General features: G+C 37.0%; 3 protein-coding genes across 3 annotated transcripts in view; all 3 read left to right on the top strand.

The window, feature by feature from the left end:
- Window positions 1–2,186, top strand: part of LOC107695144 (nucleosome-remodeling factor subunit BPTF-like) — a 47,001-nt gene extending 44,815 nt beyond the window's left edge. The window contains exon 34 of the mRNA XM_016494958.1: window positions 1,563–2,186. Within this exon, the coding sequence (XP_016350444.1) occupies window positions 1,563–1,599 (37 nt within the window). The 3' untranslated portion in view covers window positions 1,600–2,186. The remainder of the gene's footprint in view (window positions 1–1,562) is intronic.
- Window positions 2,187–3,524: 1,338 nt separating this feature from the next.
- kpna2 (karyopherin alpha 2 (RAG cohort 1, importin alpha 1)) lies at window positions 3,525–7,286 on the top strand. The gene is made up of 11 exons (XM_016494956.1): window positions 3,525–3,600; window positions 3,686–3,787; window positions 3,901–4,041; window positions 4,157–4,242; window positions 4,331–4,599; window positions 4,692–4,786; window positions 5,493–5,756; window positions 5,870–6,103; window positions 6,196–6,378; window positions 6,656–6,805; window positions 7,036–7,286. The coding sequence occupies exons 2-11, from the start codon at window positions 3,722–3,724 to the stop codon at window positions 7,123–7,125; spliced, it is 1,578 nt and encodes a 525-aa protein (XP_016350442.1). The 5' UTR covers window positions 3,525–3,600; window positions 3,686–3,721; the 3' UTR covers window positions 7,126–7,286.
- A 204-nt stretch (window positions 7,287–7,490) lies between these two features.
- Window positions 7,491–19,204, top strand: part of LOC107695141 (E3 ubiquitin-protein ligase SMURF2-like) — a 55,144-nt gene continuing 43,430 nt past the window's right edge. Inside the window, exon 1 of the mRNA XM_016494955.1 lies at window positions 7,491–7,910. Within this exon, the coding sequence (XP_016350441.1) occupies window positions 7,859–7,910 (52 nt within the window). The 5' untranslated portion in view covers window positions 7,491–7,858. The remainder of the gene's footprint in view (window positions 7,911–19,204) is intronic.

Here is a 19,204-nt window from a genome sequence, read left to right as displayed (position 1 = left end):
ATCAACACGTGATGACGGCATAAATGACAGTTATTCCAGCATAAAGCACTCGCATTGATTAAAGAGTGACTGGTTTGTCCACGTATTGTTTTTTTTTTCTCTCTCAACGCTCTTGTTGTAATGTATTGGGAAGCCAGAATTTGTATCCATCAACAGAAACATGCATTAGCCGAACTCTAACAAACCATATTACAGATGCATTGTCAGATTTAAGTTACATTTTTTACCGAGAACCGTTGCACCCCTAGCATTTAGAGTAATTATCCAGAAAATACATTAAATATGTTTTTGTCATCTATCAAAAGTACTGTTAACCAGGTAGTTTGAAAATTGTAAATATCGGTTTAAAAATCGGTCAAACCGATTATCTGTTTATATAAAAGGCTGTTACAGTGGTTTTACCACAGGTAAGATTTTTTTAAGCCATAGTATTAGTTTTTTCGTACTAAATTTGTAGCTGCATTGTACTGTATAGTTTGCTCTCGTATTGATTTCACAATTTTCATTAGTCTTTTCCATTGCATTGGCTTACATACATCCCATTTTGTTTAGTGTCTGCTTGTCTTCATGTACATTGTTTTCACACTATGAATGTTTCTGCTTTGAATATATTTTTTTAACTCAAGAGGCAGTATAGTGGTTATCTAACCTTAGATTTCTCTGGCTGGCTTTTCATCCTCTTATTCCTGTCTTATTTCATTGACTGTATGCTGATAACATAAGTGTTTGTGTTTGTGCTTCATGCATGTCATTCATACAATCCATTATCCTTTCTTGCAGATTGTCATAAGTCATAGTGGCTGAAGGGGCGGAGTCATTCTGTATTAGAGAATCATGGAACTTGCTGTTTTATTAACAGTGGAAACTGATGTACATTTAAGAGAAATGAGAACCTGTCAATAAAAGCCAAAACTCCAGTGAAGCCTTTGACAATCAGAGAGCGGCAGCGATGTTGAAGTACTATGTCTGTGCATTTATGATCCTGTTTTTTTTTGTTTTTGTCCCCCATTACGTTTGCTGATCACATGATGTTATTTATGATGTTTACATGGATGCATGATCATATTTATCATGTGGATTGGCTGATTAAATAGATTTTAAGACTTTTTCTGTTCAGTTTTATTGTAATGTGCTTCACAACACGTTAGTTTCAGCTGGTTCGCTGCTCTGTCCAGGTTTTCATTGAGAGGACTCATGAATTGCTGATAGTTTGTGCAACTTTATAACTTGCGCAGAATCTACGCAGTTTCGGTTGGCTTGAATATGAAGCAAAATAAAGAGTTTTAAATCCTTTTATTAGGATTACCATGTTGAAATAAAGGACCATGCTTTAAAAAATGTTTAAATGGTATGTTTTGTTTGTTTTTCATTTCTTCCAAATTTAGATTGAAACCAGCACCAATTTAAATGACTGAAGGCATTCCCGTTGTATTATGTTAACATGGCTTCCATTCCTTTAACCCCTGAGGCTATTTTTCTATGTGCTGTAGATTTCATTTTCCATTTGTGGATGTTCAATAAAACCAAAGGGCTTTTAACCTCATTCTCTCTGTATTCCCTAGGTCTCATAACAACAAACTACAGTCATCAGCTTCATAGAATACAACCACATGCTGTTCTAAATAAACTTTGAACATTTAATTCAAGATGGAGCTCTATCCGAGTCGGCCAGCACCGCACATAGCCACAGCGTTTGGTGGAATATCGGAGGTAAAAGCTGTGGGTTCGGATCAAGAATGGACGGTTTACATTTTTGATTGTTAAAGCAATGAGTTTAGACTGGGATGCTCTCCTATTGGATTTCTCTATGGATTAAATGCCTACAGAAATGTTTTTGTGAGTTTTTAAAACCCTCCGGAATCATGTTTGCATTTTCCAGGAAAGCAGGAGTCTATCATGGTGCACCCGTTTTGTTTTTTTCCCCCTTCATATGATTCATCGTAGTACTTCAGAAGTGGAATGTGGACGCAATCTGCTAATTGGTTTTTAAGCAGTGGGGTAGATCAAGTTACCTAAACTAAGAAGTGTTGCTCTAAAAATGCTTAGAGGACTGATGAAAATGCTAGTCAAGAAAGTATCCTGTTTGTATAACTTGTCTTTTTTTTCTTTTTGTATTACAACTGAAGAAATATTGATGTATATGAAACAAATAAATGGAGGGGACAGGATTCTCTCTTCTACATTGATTAAGATGTCTATATTCTTTTCATTTGAAAATTAATAGACCCCTATACAATCTGGCAGTTCATATTGGATTTCTTTTAAAGATGGTGTATTTGTAGATACATAAACGATCTAACACGATTCTGTTTTGTCTGGAAAATTGTGTTAAAAGGCACAAAATAAACCACATATTTTCTCATGTTTATAGTTAAGGATATACTAATGACAGTAAACATTTTTGTGTTATATTTTTAAGTGCACTTTTCCCATCTTACAGAATTTGTATGGCAATAATCATGTTTTGTTCCGATCTCTGATCTTAATAGAATTACACTTCTATAAAGACTTTTTATTACTCTTATTTGTTTGTATACTTGGGATCATTTGTTTCAAGCCTACATATACACTTAGGATCTTCAAATGGTAATCTAATTAATTAATGAATTAGCCAGTTACTGAGTTGTTTTCACTATCAAACAAATAATTTCCTATTATACATATGATAATTACGCCATAAAAGGATTGTTTGATTTACAGAAATACTAAATCCTTTCTTTGAGTGGAAGACACGATATGTTACTGTTAATGTAAAATGTTAATTTTTTTCAGCATACAATGGCTATATGCGTTCTGTATACTGTAACACGTGGTGTCAAAGTCTCTCTTCCGTCCATTCTTCCACTAAGGTTTTTAAAATATGCAAAAGCCAAGCGTCGTCGCCGCTGACCAATCAGAATTAAACTTAGAGCTGTTAGGCCCCGCCCCCTTATCACGCGCATTCCTTTTAACCAAAGTGCTTTCTACCGATTTATTTTAACGGAACGGTATATTTAATAATCCTAATAGCACATACTTTAATAGCCTTTATATTTATACAAACAATGCAGTATTGTTTAAATGATTGCGGGTAAGTAAATAATAAATAGAAAACAACTATTTGAAACCACTTCTCCAGATTTAACTGAAAATATTTTAAATAATCCGGTTTTTATAAACAGCTGTTATATTTATAGAGAGCATTAATTCAGATGATCAAATTAATAAAACGATCAGATGTCAATAACAAAAAGGTCAAATATTAATATATATTTATTAATCATCTAAATATACAAATTTAGATATAATTGAACATGTTTATATGTTCATTTGAAGGTCATTTCTTTTAAAAGGATAAAATATTGAAGTTCATTCCCAGAAATCGTTTGGCATTCTCGCCAGATCTCGCGTTAATACGTAAGCTACGTCCCCACGCCAGCAGTGTGATTTTTCAAAACGGACCAATAGGAAAATGCTTTTGCTCGAACGGACCAATGAGATTCTTCGTAGCGCGAGTTTAAATGTCTGTTTCGTACGTCCAGCGCCACAGTCCTTTGGTTAGATTCTAAAGCGGCAAGTTCCTCTTTTTCAGTCGACTTATAATTTCGTTTTTTTATATTCGTAAGTATGCATTTCTACTTTCTGAGCTGTGTGTGCGTGATACAACTTGTGTTGATATTCTCACGAACGTGTTTCTTTATTTCAGGTTGCGATATACTGTGATTAATCAAACGTCCTTAAAATGTCTGCTGCTAATGAGAACAGTCCACGACTCACTCAGTTCAAAAACAAAGGAAAAGATGTCACTGTAAGCAGTTCTGCAAAACGATACAGTTAAAAAGTGCTGATATCGATTGTTTTCTTTCAAATACGCCCCAGTTCAGTTCATACAGATGTTAAATAACAGTTACTTTAATGTAGGAGCTGAGACGTCGAAGGATCGAAGTCAATGTTGAGCTTCGTAAAGCAAAGAAAGACGAGCAGATTTTGAAAAGGAGAAACGTGAGCAGTCTACCGGACGAGGCCACCTCTCCTCTTCAAGAGAAAAGCCAGAACTGTCAGGTGTGTAGATGATCCATATTAATGCACGATTCAAAACATAATCGTTCGTTATTGATCAATATACACATGATATTTAGGTATTACACGTCCATCGATATGTATTGTGTGTAATCAGGCTCAACACTGGACGGTGGAGGAGATTGTAAATGGTGTGAGCAGTACTAACTTGGAGACTCAGGTCCAGGCCACCCAAGCTGCCAGGTAATGCTTAAGTTATCATTTGCATGCAAATAAATATGCATTAATGTCCAATGTTTTACGTACTATGATTTGTCCAATTGAAATGCAGGAAGTTGCTGTCAAGAGAGAAGCATCCCCCTATTGACCGTATCATCAGCGCTGGTCTGATTCCCAAGTTCGTGAGCTTCCTGAGCTTGGTAGAATCTCCTCCCATACAGTTTGAGGCAGCCTGGGCTCTGACTAACATTGCATCTGGAACATCTGACCAGACCAGCGCTGTGGTTCAGGGAGGGGCTGTTCCAGCGTTCATCAGCCTCATCTCTTCACCACACGCTCATATTAGTGAGCAGGCAGTCTGGGCCCTCGGAAACATTGCTGGTGGGTGACCAGTAGCGTTTCTTTTCAGTGAGATGTATTGATTTCCGTTAACTTGGTTGCTTGGATTTATTTTTGCTCTTTTGTCTTTGTAGGTGACGGCTCTGCATACAGAGATAAAGTCATTAAGCATGGTGCGGTTGCCCCCCTCTTGGCTCTGCTGGCTGTTCCTGATTTCTCTGTTTTTCCTGTAAGATGATTATTATATATTTTTTAAATAGTTTGTTTCATATTTATTTTAATGATTAAAATATTAGATATTTATTCATATTAACTATATATATTTATTAAATATTATATGTAATTTTATTAAATTACATTTATAAAAATATTACAAATTTAAATGTTTATTTAAAAATTGATTTAGTTATCTAAAAATATTAACCAAATAGTAATATTAAACAAATGTATTAATTTATTAAATTAAATATTTATTCATTATATTTTTAAAAATTAGATCACTAAAAAATATTTTATTAAATACATTTAAAAAGATTTAAAGTTAAAATTAATTTATTCCACTTATTTTTATTAAATTAGAATGTTTGTTAATCTGATTACTTTAAAACTGACTTTTTTAAATTTATTCTTATATGGATGATTTTATTCATTCTTAACCATTTCAAATATATATATGTACAAAAAATTGAGAACCACTTTGCTTTTACAGATTGAATGTCATGGCTTGACTTGACTGAGCTCATGACAATTTAACATTGTTTTAATATAAATGTTTTTTGTCACAGTAAGGTTAGCAATTTTTTATATATGATTTTTTTTTTTTTTTACTTTTGGTTTTAAACTGCTATTGAAATTGTAGTGGGCATACTTTACCATTAGGTGGCATCAGAGCTTCAGTAATTTTTCCTGACCAACCAGTCTTTCTTCTTCTGCAGTCTGGTTACCTGAGGAACGTCACCTGGACCCTGTCAAACCTGTGCCGCAATAAGAACCCTGCACCTCCCCTGGATGCCGTGAAACAGATGCTGCCAACACTTCTCCATCTTTTGCATCATGAAGATAAGGAGGTGCTGGCGGACACCTGCTGGGCAATCTCATACCTGACCGATGGGCCCAATGAAAGGATCGAGGTTGTGGTGGAAACTGGCGTGGTTCCTCGACTGGTGCAGCTACTGGGATCAGGCGAGCTCGCCATTGTGGTAAGTTGGTGGGAAGTCGTGACACTCGTTTGTTCTTTTATAGATTAATTATTATTTTTTTCTTTCTTTCATGGTTTTTTCTTTCTTTTTTGTTTTCCCCACTCTTCCCACAGACCCCTTCACTGCGTTCCATCGGAAACATCGTCACTGGTACAGATGACCAGACCCAGGCAGTGATCAGCGCTGGCGCTCTTTCCATGTTCCCTGCTCTGCTGCGCCACCATAAGAACAACATTCAAAAGGAGGCGTCCTGGACCCTGTCCAACATCACGGCTGGCAGGGACTATCAGATTCAGGAGGTCATCAATGCTGGCATTGTGCCTTACCTGGTGGAAGTTCTCCGACGGGTGCGTTGCCACTTGAGTACAGGAGAACACTTGTCTGTGAAGCTGTGACCATGTTTAATTTTGAACTAATTTTCCTCTCATACTTCATGCAGGGTGACTACAAGACCCAGAAGGAGGCCGTGTGGGCAGTGACCAACTACACCAGCGGAGGCACAGTAGAGCAAGTGGTTTACCTTGTTCAGGCCAACATACTAGAACCCTTGCTGAACCTGCTCTCCACTAAGGACAGCAAAACTATTCTTGTCATCTTGGATGCAATCAGCAATATCTTTTTGGTATGATTTCGGTTAACATGAAATATCTATTTTCTGAATGCATGTTATAGATCTTGAGACATGCATAGATGTATTGTTGACCCACGTCTCAACAACTGATGCGTAGAACCTACTTGATTTTTTTTGCATAATGTTTTACTTGGATGTAAATGACAGTAGTTCCCTCTTAACTTTTAAATATGGGATTTTATTCTATTTTTATTTTATTTATTTTTTTCAGTGTCAAACCTGCCATTTTATTTTATTTTTTATTTTTATTTATTTATATTTAATTTAGGCTGGTGAAAAGATTGGTGAGGTTGAAAAGCTGTCCCTGATGATTGAGGAATATGGCGGCCTGGACAAAATTGAAGCTTTGCAGTCCCATGAAAATGAAATGGTCTACAAGGCCTCCCTCAACCTCATTGAAAAGTATTTCTCTGGAGAGGTCGGTTGAATGTTATATATATATGTGTGTGTGTGTGTGTATATTACTTGGAATTTGATTTATGCATGTGAGATTATAAATTATTTATAAAATATACATGCATACAAATGTACACACACACACTCAGCTTCTTGAAAGTGTTTTGACTAGCTGTCCTTGTGCATTCTTTGTTTCTTATGCTTAGAAAACCCTGCTTTTCCTAAATTCCTGCTTTTATGCCCGTCTCTCAGGAGGAAGAGGACGAATGCGTTGCCCCCGAAACGACAACCGATGGCTATGCGTTCCAGATCAGTGAAAACCAAAGCACTTTCAACTTCTAAATCTCTAAACTGATATCTTTTGTATGATTGTTCTGAACATTTCCGCACACCACTCGTCTTGTTCATGTCTGTCTTTTGTGAGGACCTCATGTTCCGAGTTGTACATACGAATCTGTTTCAATTTTATGTTGTAAATAAAATAAAAAAAAAATGGAAAAGAACAAGTGGTTTTTCGTTTGCGTGTCTTGTTTATCCAAGACTTAAGTCTAAATAAAGTGGAAAAGTAAGTGATTCCAGTAGACGATAGATAGATGGACATAATGACAGACAGAGATAGATAGAGAGCTATGAGTAAGAAGTGGGTGTGATGTCACAGTTTGGGCGGTTTTAGGGGCTCAGCAGATGCCAGGCACTTTACAAACCACATTTCCTCAATCCAGTCGCCTGTAGCGATACCATTCCCTCAAGGTCTCCTTGGAACGGCAGCAGAAGCCGAGCGCGGCTCGTTCGTGGAAAATGCGGTGATCTTCAGGAGGTCTTTGTAAGCCGACCTTTTGCGAGAACGTCGTGGATTTACTTTCGCAGACGCTAGTAATACGAGGAGCGCGTTAAAGCCGCGGCGCGAGCGTGTATGTATGTAGATATGGCAGGGCTGTGCACATCCGGGCCACAGGACCGTGACTCCATTATTTTCTGTTCACTGTGAAACTGGCGTTGAGGGCAACCAAAAAGCGACTCTATAACATATCCGACTCGTTTTCTGTAGTAATCAGCCTGGATAAGGGTCAAGGACATGTCTAATCAAGGAGTTAGAAGAAATGGACCCGTTAAGTTGCGTTTAACAGGTAAGGAATTTGCTACATCGACACAGTTTCATCTGAAACTGGCTAACAGCTATTGCTGTAAGTCATTGGGGTTTTCTGTCTTTACATGTGGGCTTTGTTTAAAAGGACTCTATAGAGTGTTAAATTGTCAGATAATACAAGTTTTTTTTCTTTATTATGGCCGAAACTGTTGTTTTGTTGCAGCGCTGCGTTCTTTAGCAGGCTGGGGCAGCGTCGTAACGAGCGCGAACGCAACGATTAACGTTACATTTTTTTTGCGTTCATTGTTTACGTTTTCTAAGTTGCGTTGCGACTATCGTCAGCGAGCGTATTAAAGCGAAAACACGCGGCTACATACTCGCTGATCCAGGGATTTTAAAGATTAGCCATCGGCGCTGCGAACAATATGGCTTATTGACATAAATTCGGTGTAGTAATTTACAAAACGCGCAAATTTAAAGCGTAACATTACTTTTTATGGAGCCATTTGCGCCCAATGTAAAATGAGGGTTTAAGATATATGTTAAGGCTGCAAGGGTTTAATCTCTTCGTTGTATTTGAAATGTTTGTTTCATGTGGCATTGTAAACTATTACACTAATTAGGCTACTAGGTAGCGAGGATTAACCAAATAGAGGCGTGTTTATGAAAATGAAGAGTAATATCGATTTTACACGCACACCTATAACATGCCAATAGATGGTACTGTTAAAAACAACTTTGTTAATATATTGACCGACAGTCGGTTTGACCGATATTTTGTAGATACTGTAACTTAATCCGTTATCGGTTTCTTAATATAGGTCTACTGATAAATGGCAGTGTGCATTTTTTTCCTGCAACTTTCTTGGGGCTTTTTTTGGGGGGGACTTTCTTCCCCGTTTTATAACCTGGGTTACTGTTAAAATTTGTTTACAAGTTGCAGTTGTTTACATTTTAAAATATCCACAATGTGTATGCTTTTGTTTTTATACTTGTAACAAGTTATTGTGTCAAAGTAGTAAAATCATGAAAAATTGGTTCTTCATGTCTATTATTTGAAACTTAAATCTTTGAATTTGGTATTGTCCTACAAAAAATATCGTCAAACTGTAATTTGTGAGTACTATGAATTTTCACAATATATATCTTCACTGTACCCATGAAGTACAGGTTTCACTTTAGAACATTTAAATATTAAAAATGTTTAAATATTTTAACCAATATACAAATGTTTTTTACATGTGCAATATGATGACTTTTAGTTATTGTTTTATTACTATTTTTTTTTACACTAATATAAATAGCTTAGGCCTAATTATTTTTAGTGCAATGTTAAAGACATGATATGCATTATGGATGTTTTTATTAATGACTGCCAATATTTATTTACATTTTTTTTTTCGTTTATTTGGCCTGTGACTGTTAAACGTTACTCATTTCTTTCTTCAGAATGAATGGTTGTTGCATAAAAGATGAGTAATTTATGCAAACAATAAGTAAGTTGCGTTTCCTGTGAACGCTGCTGTTTCCGGTTGAACTCTTAGTTGTGTTGTTGCGTGATGTTTTTTAAAGACCCACCAAATGGCAGTAAGACCCGATGTTGAAGAATCAAAAATATGAATATCGATGAAAGACATTAGTCAACCCGATGATCGGTCTGTCTCTATGAAAGTTTCTGTTGGTGACCTCAGGGAATGCTTTCCACAATGAAGCATACCGTGCAGTGAAATCAACCTCCAGGTATGCAGCAGGATGTTGTAGTATTCATCATGACCCAGCAGTGCGGTTGTGGGAGGAAGCAGCAGTCTGTGAGACGGGGAGATTCGTCTGTGGGGCTGTGGAGATGTCTGGCTCTCACATATAGAAAGAGCCCATTTTCCTCACTGGTTGCTGTTGCACCCTTAAATGAGCTATTTTCACTGCGCCGTAGGTTGGAATGAGGATAAAACTTTTACAATGACTAACCTGCTGTCATCTCGCAGCTTCCCACCGGTTCTCAGTGCTGCACTATATACGAGATTATCCTAGCTGCACCACAGTGCAACTCGGTTTTCTGGAATCAAGGCATCCCGATTGGTTGAAAGCCTTTTAATGTCTCTCTGATGGTTTTTTATTATTAAAATTTTTTTTTGGTGTAGAAACAGTTTTCACTTGGTAATTGCTATTACGTTTCATTGTAACTGTTTGTGAAACATAAGTAACACATTGAATTAAATGTGATTTTGAAGTAGAAAAACTGAAAAGTTATTTTTATAACAGTGTACAGCTTTTTTATGTCCAGTGTAAGCCATTTAACTGAGGAAAAATCACTATAATGCACAATCTTTCCAGGCTAAATGCTTTAATGGAGTATTATTGCTGGATTATTGTGATAATTTGTTCAATTTGTGATTCCTGAGCCCATTATTAAGTATGGCCAGTTCCTAGTGATCTTACACCCTTCATTACTTTGTACAATTTTGTCATTATACTTTCTTAAAAGGATCGTTGACCCAGAAATCCAAATGAATTTATTCACCCTCACGTCTTTCGAAACCTGTATGACTTTTTTTTCTTCTGTGAAATACAAAAGGAGAATAACAAGCTCCAAAAACACAAAAAAATCCCCATAATGCACCATTAAAGTAACTTGTGTGTTGTATTTCAAGTCTTCTGAAGCCATACAATAGCTTTGAAAGAAATGTGACTTATTCACTGAACGTGTTGCTTAACAGCCATTCAGTTTGAATATAAAAGAGCAGGTTGCTATAAATACCTCCTTTTGTGTTATGCGAAAGTAAGTCGTACAGGTTTCAGAAGACACAAAGAGTGAGTAAATAAGGACAGAATTGTAATTTTTTGGCGTGTTTAATCAAATGCTTTATTAAACATTTAAGTACAGTTTAGCAAGTTAGTTTTTGGTTACTGAATCATGTTGGAGATGAAGAGGATCTCATGCTTTCTGAACCTATCTTGGACTTGTTATTGGTAACAGATGACAACATTTCTGCTGTAATCCTCTAGGTCACTTTTATTTAGTTTGATGCAAACAGCTAAACAAACACGAGATGACAGCGGCCATGTTTGATGTGCCTCCAGGATCAGCGCTCCGGCAAATTCCAAGTCTTTCCACTCGTTGCAAGCAGCCAAATGAAATATTTAAGCTTGCGCTGTGTCTGATGGAATGAGGTAGAGAGGAAAGGACAATTAGAGCTGTAGTCTTATGTTTACTGCAGTAGACTGCTGTTCAATGTCTGTTTCTGATGGTAATAAGCTGATATCATTGCTTGGTAATTAATAAATGTGCAAGGATCATGCATACGATTCTTAGGTATGACTCTAGCAGGATGTAATGGCGGTGCAGGGCTTTGCAGACTCGGGGCGTTTTGTGGTGGCGAGTGGCATTTGTGGAATGCAAATTCACTGAGGAAATCAAAAGGACTCCCCTTACCCTTTAAAAAAGATTTCTTGTGTGGATTGATACAGATTCTTCATTGGTTTGATCTGCTGTTTTATTATGGCTTTTCTTGGGGGTTTATTTTTAGGTCTAGTCCACTTTTACTGCCACGTCCCTTAGGAGTAACCTTGGGTTAAGTGTCTTGCTCCATGGTGGTAGTCCAGGATCGTAATCTAAGGATATCATTACATGTACTTGTTATTGCAACATTTGCATTTGCATAACTGGTTACTTGACATTTAGATGCGTGAATCTCACAAAGCCTGTCTAGATTAAGTCTAATTGCAAAGTCTAATGAAAAAAATATTGTCTTGTGCTTGTTTTAGATCCTTTACATATTTTAGCTATTGCTTTCTCATTACTGTAGTGAGTGAATAATTAGAGAGGATAGCTTGGTCCTGAAATATTAGAAATTTTGATGTGTTTTTGGATTATAAAATGTATTAAATGTGGCTTTCAAAAATGTCAGTTTAATTAGCGCTATCAATAGTGGTATCTGTGATTTGTCCATGTTGAAAACAAATTAAATGGTATCACTCATCCCTCATTTTTTTTTATTTTTTATTATTACTGCAGTACATAAAAAATAATATATTATTTATATTTTTGTCATACATCCTTAAGCATTTCTTGTTTTACAATTTATTGTGGTTTAAAAATACTGTAATATTTAGGATCTAATGAGAATCACAAATCACCATTGACATAATGGGAATTACACTGTAAAAAAATTGCAGTTTAGTTGAAAATTGTGCATGCATTACAGTAAGAAGAATTTGTAGAGAACATGTTTATTTGTCATGAAAATTATTTTAAAATGTGGAAATCACAATGGTCTTATTGCAAAATATATGTTTAGTTTTTTTAAGTCTGAAGACCCTTTTCTTTTTACCAAAACACATATAGAAGATGCAGTATGAAAGGACTTAAAACAAGGATGAAAAGTTCCACAGAGCTGAAGAAAGCGTGTGTGAAGTTCCCTAGAGTTGTCTATCACTTCTGTCATACTTTTAATGTGACTAGGTTGTGCCAGGGAAATGCCCTTCATCTCACTGTGAGAAGTGTTGTCATTCAGAGGTTTGTTGTGTGACTCACCGCGTGGTTTGGCGTCTCCTTGTCTTTTTCCTCTCTGTTTCACTTTATGCCTCTGTTCAGTCATATGTCACAATTATAGTTGTCTGGGCGTGATTTAGAATAAATAGTGTCCTTGTATTTTTATTCTCAGACTTAGTCTATGGAAAGCCTAGAGGTTTTAGTTTTTAAAATTAAAAAAAAATTACTTTCTTAATACGCAGTCCTTGTTGTTCATGGCTTTGTAATCTTTAATCAAAATGTAATAACTTGCTCCACCTCTGAAACGAATTTCCTTGTCAGCTGACATCATCAAGCCCTCTTGTTTTTCAGCCCCTCCCCAATCAATCCTGTACACATAGGGAATCCGATTCCTTTTTTTCCATTTAAATTTTTCTAGACTCTGTTTTAATGGTTAAATTAAATTGTATTAATCAAAAAGCAAGTCTAATCAATTGAAAACATGAAACTTCCATAAGTTAAAAGCAATTTATTAAAAGTTTAACAAAAATAAATTTTTTAAGGCCATATGAAATGCGTGTCCACCCTCAAATTTAGTTTTATTTTACCAAATTCGGTGTTTTTCATTCATTTTCTGGTTTCCATTTGAATGGTTTCATTTGTTTTTTCGGGGTTTTTTTTTCCAGAAATACTGTGTTGTGTATTTACATTTTTCTGGTAAATAAATTCTGGAAAATAATTTTTCTGGTAAATATTTCGCAAAAAGAATATTTGAATAACCGTTAGTACTATCATTACATTAAGTAATATATTTCTGTTACAGTTTCTTCAAGTTAAACCAAACTTATATTTTGAAGGGTTGCTGTGAAGACCTTTAAGTTTGTTTGTTTATGATATGACAATAGCTTTTCTCACAAGAAATGGTAAAATGCTCATGAAGTGACTCTCAGAGCAGTTAGCCTATAGAGATCGTTCACGCTTCAGTATGTGTGTAGTAAACAAAACCGCTCATCTGCGCCATTCATTTGCGCAGAGGAGTGCAGAACATGCAGAATTCTTATTTAAATAGTATTTTGCAGCTTGATATTCACAGACACTAAATTCATCCAAAATTTGCCAAATTCCATGACATATAGTAAATTCCGTTTTTATGACTGGATTCTGCGATTCCATCCGCATTTTCTGCATCGCAGAAATCATAGAGCCCTAACAACATTTGTTTTTCTCATGTTTCTCTCAGAAATATGTCATATTGCTGGAGTAAATTGGGTTATGTTAACTGTAAACACGCAGTGTAATCTTAGTCCAGCATGAAATTCTGGGGTTCAAACATTGATTTTAGTAGAGAAAATTCAGAGTAGAGTGTTTATTTGTCAGCATCAGACTGTCGTCCTTGTCTAATTGTGATGTAATAGTTAATGGAATGCTATGGAAGTCATTTCAGCCATGTGGGTCTCCAGACAGAACGGCTGGTAAAAACACCATGTTTAGCTGCATATGGCTGTCGACCTGGCTGCCAAATTTCCGAATTGCATTCTAGTGGAGACTTTAAAGGGCAGGAGGGGAAAAAAGCCAACAAATCGAAAGCAGGCGAAAAGAAAGTGCAATAATCACACGCCATTTGTAAACGTTTTCCTTCTCCGACTGAGAGCCCTCGAATGATTGAAATTGTTCCACAAATTAATAGACTGAGACTGGATTTCCTGTTGGTTCAGCTGCTCTGCTGCAAGGCAAAGGCAGAGACGGTTGTGCTTACAAGCCATTACATCTGAACTGCAACGGCCAGATAAGCAGGACAGCTGCGACAGAACGCAGACGCAGGCTTTTAAATTAGAACCGACTGCACTGACCGCTGCGCTGTGCAATAGTTCAGACCAGGTGTGAAGATGTTAGAAGCATTTAGGTTTGTTTTTCACGTCTCTGAGCAGTAATGCTGTCTGTTTTTCCTTTTTTTTTTTTTAAACCTTGATTGACCAGATTGGACTGGGGAAAATGTGATCCAGGATCAGGAACTGGTTTGTGGTCCGATGCCAGCTGAGACAAGTCTGCGTATGACTTCCACCGCATGTCTGGCTGAAAACGAAAACATTTGGCGAGACGTTCCTCATTAGCACTCTTTAATTCTGTAGATCAGGAGCAGCTTTCAAGACATTTCACACGGTTTTGTGGTCTCAGGCGGGACGATTTTTAATAGTAAACATTTGGGTGTATAACGTATATATCTGCGCATAGGGACTCTGTTAAATGCACTGGGCCTGGTTTTCGTTTACAGGCTATAGGCCTCAATTTCTTTACTTTTTTTCTTCTTCTCTTTTTGCTGTCTCTCCCTGGTTGTTTGTGTCAGTATTATGGAGGAGAGCAGTCCAGCTTGTGGAGAAACTAACTGGCCTTAAAATAATCAAAAATCAGCCAATACATATCGGCGACCGATACATCGGTGCATCCCTACTGCTCACCTCAACTAAATGTCTGTTTCTCATCTTATATTAAGACCTACAGCTGTGTTGTGGGGTCACATTAGTGATTTGTCTCATAATATTGGCCTAATTTCCTATTTCAACCTTTGGGGATTTCAATTTTAAATTGTATTGGATATTAAGACTCGGTTTTTAGAGGACATATCATGATTTAAGTTTCTTTTCTTACCCCATTTACAAATTGTGCTTTTTGTTTTGGGAATAATTTGCCAATTGTTTCCTTTAAGAACAGTATAATTCCTTTTTTTTAGTGTAATTCTGGGGTGACATGTAGACTTAATCTAGACAGGTTTTGTGAGTTCCACCCATGTCGTCAGTAGCTAAATGTCAAGTAACTAATCATGTAAATATGTTTGTTTAGTTATGTGTCTGTTAAATTTTGTTAGATTTACACTTAGAACAAGAATAAAATGTATTTGCCAATGGACTATAAAATATATAAAGATGTTCTTTGAAAGCAATATCCTATACAGGTTTTCAAGTCATTTTATCGTGTTTTAAGATATTTTTACTTGAAAACAAGACAAAAATATTGATGAAGAAAAATTTACTGTTTAGTTGTTGGGTGAGTTAACCATCTTGTCCACTCCGTAGTGTGATTATTGACCAATGCTCACAGTTTAAAATAGCCAAATATTTGTCCTTTATGGTCGATATAATGTTCTTCTACTGGTCTTTCATTGGATTCAGTGGTTCTTGTGTGGTTATTGTCCAATGGTCATAGTTTAAAATTGGCAAATATTGGTCGTTTGTGGTCGATGTGATGTTCTTCTACTGGTCTTTCATTGGATTCAGTGGATTTTTAAGACCAGTGCTGTTTATAGTAGAGGACACTGATGGATTGTTAGGAAAATTAACTCAGCTAAACTACGTGCTGTTTATGGGTGATTCAGATGGGAAAGTACTGCTGTGTTGATCAGATAGAGGCGGTTAATGGTTTACAGTTGGAAAAGCATGCCAGGGTTGCTCTCTAGTGGGAATTAAATTGATAAATGACAATAGACTAAAATACATGTCTTCATTTGACAAAGAGTGGATTTTATTAACCCTTCCCTGCTGGACGATCCAACAATTTGTGTGTGTATGTTAAATGAAGAAACGGCAAGTAACACATTGAATTAAACGTCAAATTTTGAAGGTTTCTTGTAAAACGTATCACAATAATCAGTTTTATTTACAACTTTGAAAAGTCATTTTTCACATGCTAGTTGCTTTAGAATATGTCAGCTGTTTTCTGGTCTAGCTTTTTTAGATTTTTTAGCTAATTATGTATTATTTGTGTTCATAATTAATATTTTCATAAATCGATAAGATTGTGTAAAAGTGATGCAAACCACATCTAATTTTTCTGCTCTACTGAACTTCTCACTTCAGCGGCGCCTGAGCAGATGAGACATGAATTATCTACTCAAAGGTAAATTCGGGGGCCGTCAGCAGAGCCACACACAGCGGTGGTCCCATTCTAGAACAGATCTTAATGTTTACCTGTAGCATATCCAAGCGCACCTAGGCAGTCGTCCAGGCTTCCTGAGGTCTGCGTTGTTTAGTCTGAGCCCACTACCCCAGACCTTACTCCACCGGTTCACCACGTCTCCTCATAGTGGTTTTTCCTTTTTGTTGAAGTGTTAAAGGTCTGGGTTATATGGCCCGGATCTTTGGTTTCCCCTTCACATTTTGGAGCCACGTACCTCAGGAGAAAGGATAGGCCTATGTCTTCTCATTGTTGTGGTTGATATGGTCTCCAAAGCAGTTTGTTTTTCATTAATACCGTATCGGCAGCCAAAGGGCATTGCTGTGGGTTGGGTAAAGGATTTAGTGTTCAATTTGATGAAATCCTTCCTGCTGTGATTAGATGAAACATCTCACATACCTTCATTAATTTGGGTCATCAAGTTAATCATAAGGTAACTACACTTAAACTTTAATTCAACCTGAGTGTGAACAATCAGGCAAATATTTGTTTTTCAGATATTCTTGTGTACTCCTCCCAAAATGTTTTGGTTCATTGAAATCTTGTTCCTGGAGGTTTCGCTTAAACTAAAGTGTAAATGTTACCCTTTAAGACAATTTGTGTGTTTATTTTTTTGCTGAAAGCAACCACATGCTTGTCAATTATGATTTTTTTTCATTAAGCTGGAGCAATGGTAACATTTTACCAAGTTTTATTGATCATGCAAACTTTTTGTTTTTAAAATGCTTGTTCAAATATAGTTTGATATGGTTTTCTTGTAGTGATCCACACACACTTTCTGCACTTACTGCAAGTTTTCATTACTGTCCATCTTAAAATGAAGCAATTAATTTTAAAGCTAACTTGTGAGTCTTTTTGAGTGAATCGGACTGCATTTGTTGCGCAGTATATATTTGATTCATTAAAAAGAGCCAGCTCATGTGCTTATCGAATTTTTTGCTAGAAAAAATGGTTCGTAAGGTTCATTTTTTCGTGAATTGGACTACTGTGGTTGCGCTACATGTTTTTCCATTCACTAAACAGAACTGGTTCATAGGACTCATTTGTTCATGAGTCACACACTGGTTGTACTTTTCATTTTGTCAGCTCAGTTGAAAACATTGTCATTTATCTTGTCACATTCACTTCAAATTGCAAACTTACATTTATGACTAAAATTACTTTTTAATGATTCATTTATTTTTGCAGTGGTGATTCAGAAGCATTGCAGGAAGGTTATGTTGTTGCAGTCAACCTATTTGTGACTGTAATCTAGTTCTCTATAGTTAAACCACATTTTATGGTGTATTTCTGCTTTTTTGTCACGATCAGTGAATTATAGTTTTGATTGACTTGTCAAAGGTAAATGCAGTTGATTCAGACACATTTCCACCAGGTGAATTATTTATTAAAGGTGAAAATGTTCTCCTCCAAGCAAGCTTTCAGTATCAGCGTTGGCCAATCCCATGATTTGCAACCTGAAAGAAATGATTCACAGTCTGAGATGGAAGCCACAGAGGAATTCTGGGATAGCCACCGATGGTCCTTAAGTCTCGTGTTTTCTTTCAGTCTTATGTGGCGTTCAGTTTGTGACTAAGTGGTCTCTCAGACCTCTGACTAAGAGACTGACCTTTGGCATTGTAAAGAAGGCGGTGGAAAATGGATTCCAGGACTCCGATCCAATCCGATAATGTCTTTGCGCCTCCTGTAGCACTTATGGTAGCAGTATCTCGATTGGTCACAGAGTTCTCCGTGATAAGCGCACATCTTGACTCAGATGTGAGCTCGGCCAAACAGGATGCCAAGAAGCGGCCCTAATGAATGAGATACCAATCCAGTGAGTGAGAAAGTAAAACTAAATCCTTCCTTACTCACGAAAATCACGAAAGGGGGGAAACCGGAGAGTGCGGTAGCAGGAAGCGAATCCGAGATTACACCTAGCTCTCCACCAACAAGACGACCTCTCCACCCTTCTCTCCTTTCCTCCGTCGTCTTTCCCGTACTGTTTTAAGAAGCGAAGTAGGAAGGAGTGGCGGAGAGAAAGGAAGCCTTTTGTTTACAGACGAACAATGCTGCGAACAAGAGCGGTCGGCCCTAGAGCTGGAGACAAAACATGGCTGCAGACGGGCAGGGCAAGGCTGGGCCGGTCCGCAGATAGTGTGAGGGGAAGCGGTGTGAGAGAGAGAGAGACAGGGAGGAAGGAGGCCTGCATTCCAGTGAGATGCCTCAGCCTGTTTGGAGTGACTGGATTATACATTCAGAAAGTCAAGGATGAACTCATGAGCAGACCTTTCAGTAAGGCACACTTTCAGTCAGACGACCATTTTGTTCCACCACAAAAGACCCCATGAAAACAAAATAAGAACTTTGTAGCTTTTAGCCCATGTTTGTTAGCTGTATGCTAGGGACACACATACAGATATAGGCTACATATATACACTTTATATATACTGTGTGTGTGTGTGTGTGTGTGTGTGTGTGTATAAAAGCATTAATTATCTGAACAGTGTTTGGTTTTTCAGTGCCTTTTCTCTCACACCCCCACTTCCTCTCCAGTATTGTGTACCATGATGCAGCTTCTCCATTATTTAACCACTAACCCCATTTTTGTCAACCCCCAATTTTTCCCACAATTCCTTGTGTCCTTTCCCATCCATCAAAGTTCTTTGGGAAAAGACTTCTTTGTAGTCTATTAGTGGTTCATGACTTGTCACCATCATTGTTTTTTGTTATTGTTTCCGAGCTGTTTGGATGGAAATTAGACTTGAGTTTAATGTTTTAGGTATTATTTGACGCCGTTAATCCAGTGAGTGATTACCTGTCATACCATGGTAGACAAAGAAATACATATATCAGGCCTTCCATTTTCTTTTTGTTGCTCTCTGTTGGAGACAGTCCATCTTTTTGTCCCTGTAGTTGAACCTCAATTGCTGGAAGAG

This window comes from Sinocyclocheilus anshuiensis, unplaced genomic scaffold (assembly GCF_001515605.1).
Source record: "Sinocyclocheilus anshuiensis isolate Anshui unplaced genomic scaffold, SAMN03320099.WGS_v1.1 scaffold434, whole genome shotgun sequence".
Taxonomy (NCBI): Eukaryota; Metazoa; Chordata; class Actinopteri; order Cypriniformes; family Cyprinidae; genus Sinocyclocheilus; species Sinocyclocheilus anshuiensis.
This window is presented reverse-complemented; position numbering and strand designations above follow the sequence as displayed.

Bases quoted from the DNA above. Each gene is read 5' to 3' on its own strand.
- kpna2 (XM_016494956.1), top strand. From the start codon at position 3,722: ATGTCTGCTGCTAATGAGAACAGTCCACGACTCACTCAGTTCAAAAAC. The intron at 4,042-4,156 runs GTGTGTAGATGA...GTGTGTAATCAG, and splicing joins AGAAAAGCCAGAACTGTCAG to GCTCAACACTGGACGGTGGA. The intron at 6,104-6,195 runs GTGCGTTGCCAC...TACTTCATGCAG, and splicing joins TGGTGGAAGTTCTCCGACGG to GGTGACTACAAGACCCAGAA.